This window comes from Corylus avellana, chromosome ca8 (assembly GCF_901000735.1).
Source record: "Corylus avellana chromosome ca8, CavTom2PMs-1.0".
Taxonomy (NCBI): Eukaryota; Viridiplantae; Streptophyta; class Magnoliopsida; order Fagales; family Betulaceae; genus Corylus; species Corylus avellana.
Genome location: NC_081548.1, coordinates 8,763,214 through 8,767,174, shown reverse-complemented (window position 1 = coordinate 8,767,174; position 3,961 = coordinate 8,763,214). Strand labels below are relative to the sequence as shown.

The 3,961-nt window shown below is 31.8% G+C and overlaps 2 protein-coding genes across 2 annotated transcripts in view; both read left to right on the top strand.

The window, feature by feature from the left end:
- The window catches only part of LOC132190842 (disease resistance protein RUN1-like), a 5,749-nt gene extending 5,402 nt beyond the window's left edge, over positions 1–347 (top strand). Inside the window, exon 5 of the mRNA XM_059605876.1 lies at positions 306–347. Within this exon, the coding sequence (XP_059461859.1) occupies positions 306–347 (42 nt within the window). The remainder of the gene's footprint in view (positions 1–305) is intronic.
- A 2,137-nt stretch (positions 348–2,484) lies between these two features.
- Positions 2,485–3,961, top strand: part of LOC132190841 (disease resistance protein RUN1-like) — a 9,211-nt gene continuing 7,734 nt past the window's right edge. The window contains exon 1 of the mRNA XM_059605875.1: positions 2,485–3,008. Within this exon, the coding sequence (XP_059461858.1) occupies positions 2,485–3,008 (524 nt within the window). The remainder of the gene's footprint in view (positions 3,009–3,961) is intronic.

Below are 3,961 nucleotides of genomic sequence, written 5' to 3'. Positions count from 1 at the left end.
AGCCTTCTTTTTTTTTATATTTGTTTTTAATTTTTTATTATTTTGTTTTTTATTTATTTTTAAAAGTAAAATAATAAAATAATAATTTTTTTTAATGTGCCACATGGCAGGTTGATAGCCTTAAGATCTCTAAGAATAGATCCTAGCCATGAATTGGATCCTCTCCAGTTCATTTTGGACTGGAGAGGATCCTTGTCCCAATTTTAGAGCCATGTGCCAATCAAATCCAAAAAGCAATTCTCAAATCTCCCTTTCCCTTGCTTTGAGTTTGTTTTCTATTATGTGTGTGATATTTGCAAAATCAGATATACATCTTACAAAAATTTGCAACGACATTTTCTTCTTAAAGACTTCAAATTTCTCTAGCATTCCTTTCTTCATTCAACAATTGGTATCTTCTGCGTCAAGAGTTCCAGTAAATTTGTTCCCTTCAACTTTCAAACTTCAAGCATTCAAGTCTTCAATCGGGTCCATTCAATTTTTTCTTATAAAAATTGAGGTATGTAATTAAATTTTTATATTTAAATTTAGATTGTTCTTTTAAATTAATTTTTTTAATATTTATATTGCTATTCTTGATAGTTGTTTTTGTATTTAATTATTTATGAATATATATTTGTTGCATATTTTAATGGTATAAAATATATAATTGTAGTTATCTGAGATTATCGAGAAAAACAACGATTATATTAAGCTCCAATTAAATTTTTATATTTTTTTTAATACTTTTAATTATTTTTGTTCAACTTTATTTTTGTATTCATCAAAAAAATTTTGCCCTTGCTGAATGGACATCTTGGCTCCACCACGTTTTGGCTATTTGAAGTCAGTCTTGGCTCCTGATACAAAAGTTTGCACTAATTTCTACCTCTAATTTTGATTATCCTACCACGACCAATTTGAACCATGAATCAACCATGAAAATGACCACATTAAACATCACAATCAGGCCAACTCACAAAAGAGAGACACGCATGATGTCTTTATGTTTGGTTGTAGAGAAAATGTGAGAGATAGAGGAATCACTTGGTTCTTGGTCAGGCCTTTCTGTGATGCCAGCATTCATTTTTCAGAATCATTTGAATACCAATCATACATACTAGAGTCTCATTTCACTGAGCTGATAATGTTGATGGCACTGCTACGTGCATTAGTCCAATAAAATACAGATGAGATGAAATATAATATGTAGCATTACTCTCCACCAATTACTCTTTGGCCATCCTTGTAAGGATTCTCGTTTGTTTTGATATATAAATATTGAAAATCCACGTAAGAATATTTAAGAACGTGGTTAAACTTTAAATAATTATAACTCGAATCTTATTATAAAATTTGGTGTCAGTTTGTTTAAGTTAGACAAAAATTAAATAAATTATTCCTTTAAATGACAAAGGGTTAAAAAAACTAATAATAAAACTTATCAACCCAATTCTCAAGTATTTCTTATATCTATTTTTAACATTTTTATATCAAACAAAACAAAGTCCTTGCTTGAAACACAATTTCCCTATAAATATAGGCCATTTGTACTCTAAACACATCAAGCAATAAGAGCACAAATGCATAACGTAACCCTTAGGAGTACGCCTCTAGGCCGAACCACCCCAAATTCTCTTATCTCATTTTTATTTATTTTTTTATTTGCTTCCGCTTCTTTTCTCTCAATTTATATTTCATTACAAGTTACTACACTTGCAATGGAGAAAGATGAAGAAGCATTTGTGGAAGTGGAAAATGGCGAAGAAAATGTAATATATCCACAAGTTAGAATTGTGATGGTGGTGGAGGAAGAATTGATGGAAGTGCTAAATGGCAAAGAAAATGTAATCCAATTTCAACGCTTCATTTGTGAATTAAGATTACGGGCAACAATATTAGCCATTAGATAAGAGAATGGTGAGCGTGAGTTTAGGTGTGAGTGTCCAATCACATGACTTTCTTATAAGAAAGGATTTATAGATGTGTGCTTTGAAAAAATGCAATAAAGGAATTGAAAGTGCTTGTCTTTTCTCTAACGTCTAACACGGGAACAAATTTATGACTTTCTTATTATCTTTGAATTCAAATTGCTTAGAAGAAATGTAAGAGAATTGAAAGAGCTTCCTTTTTTTTCTTTGAAGTTTCTTTGAAGTTTTTGTGTCCAAATCAACCGTTATTAGTGTAATTTATTGTTCCAATTTGAACACTGGAACAACTACACAAAAAGTTGTTCCCATATTGAGATTGGATCAATAATGGTGATGCGTTAGGGGATGATCACATCATAACAGCTGTGGTTATCCCCACACCATATTTAACTATTTAAGGGGATGCCTATCTATAAATAGTTAAGGGGATGGAGGACGAAGTCCATTTAGCTTTCTTTTAACTATTTCTCTTTGTTTTCCTCTTAGATTTCCACCATTTTATCCTTCGAAACACTTTTATTCATTTTACTTCAAATAAATTATTAGGATAAATTAAGTCTTTGGGAGTTGACCCATGGCTATCAGAACATCGAGATCTCCTGAAGCCATCTTCTCTTCATCTTCTTCCCCTCATTCCAACTGGATCTATGACGTTTTCTTGTGTTTCAGAGGCGAGGACACACGCAAAAACTTCACCGACCACCTCTACTTTGCTTTGAGAGATGCTGGAATCAAAGTCTTTAAAGATGACAATGAGCTCCGAAGAGGACAATACCTTGCATCCGAACTGATACGGGCAATCCAAGGATCCAGAATCTCTATCATCATTTTCTCAAGAAACTATGCGGCTTCGAGGTGGTGCCTGGAGGAACTTGTGGAAATTATGGAGTGTCGAAGAACTTTGAAGCAACTCGTTCTACCTATATTCTATGATGTTGAGCCTTCTGATGTGAGAAACCAGATGGGTACTTTTGCAGAAGCATTCGCGAAACATGAAGAGCATTACTTGTTGGACATGGACAAAGTTCTCAAGTGGAGAAGAGCTTTGTGTGAGGCTGCTAATTTGTCAGGGTGGGATCTAAGAAAAACTGCAGATGGGTAAGTTCGTATAAGCAATAGTTTTGTCTTTTACCTACTATATTTTAGTACATTTATAGTATCACATTGCAATATGTTTTCTATATATACATATATTATAATATGAACATTTGTTTTATTAAAAAAAAAAAACAAATCTAACATAGTCAAAGTATAGTCATATATATCGGACATTATAAACAATGGAAGTTTTAAGGTTGGAACCACCTCAAAACTCTTTGCTTATCTCTTTCTCATTTTTCTCATACTTTCTTGTTTTTATTTTATTTTACTTTATATTCTATCAATTTTTTTATCTTTTATTTCATCAATAATCATATATATATATATATAAGCCGAATCACTCTTTAGAGATAGTCTAGAATTGCGACATGTAGCGTGAACCCATTTTTTTTAAAGGTTAAACCGACTTTTTAAGGCATAATTTTTTAACCTGTTTTTTAAGGCATAATTTTATATAAAAAAAAAAATGGGGGAAAACTTTACTTTGGACCCCTGAACTATCACCCTTTTTGACATGTTCCCCTCAAACTTCAAAACCTCTCATTTTGGTCCCTTGAACTTTCAATTTCTATCACTTTGGACCCCTCCGTTAGATTTTAAACGTTAAAAGTTAGACAATGATGTTTATACTCCTGATTTTTTTATAAAATTATAAATTTATCCTTAATTTCAAATTAAAAATTAAAAAAAAAAATTATTAAAGGTGACCCACGGTTGGGCCACCTTGTAACCTTTTTAAAAAAATATTTTTTCTTCATTTTTTTTCATAAAAAGAAAATTAAAGGGTAATTTTGTCTTTTTAAGAGTTTTAAGGGCAAAAATTGACGGATGGGGTCCAAAGTGATAGAAATTGAAAGTTCAGGGGTTCAAAGTGAGGAGCTTTGAAGTTTGAGGGGGGTATCTCAAACGGGGTAGTAGTTCAAGGGTTCAAAGTGAAGTTTCCCATATAT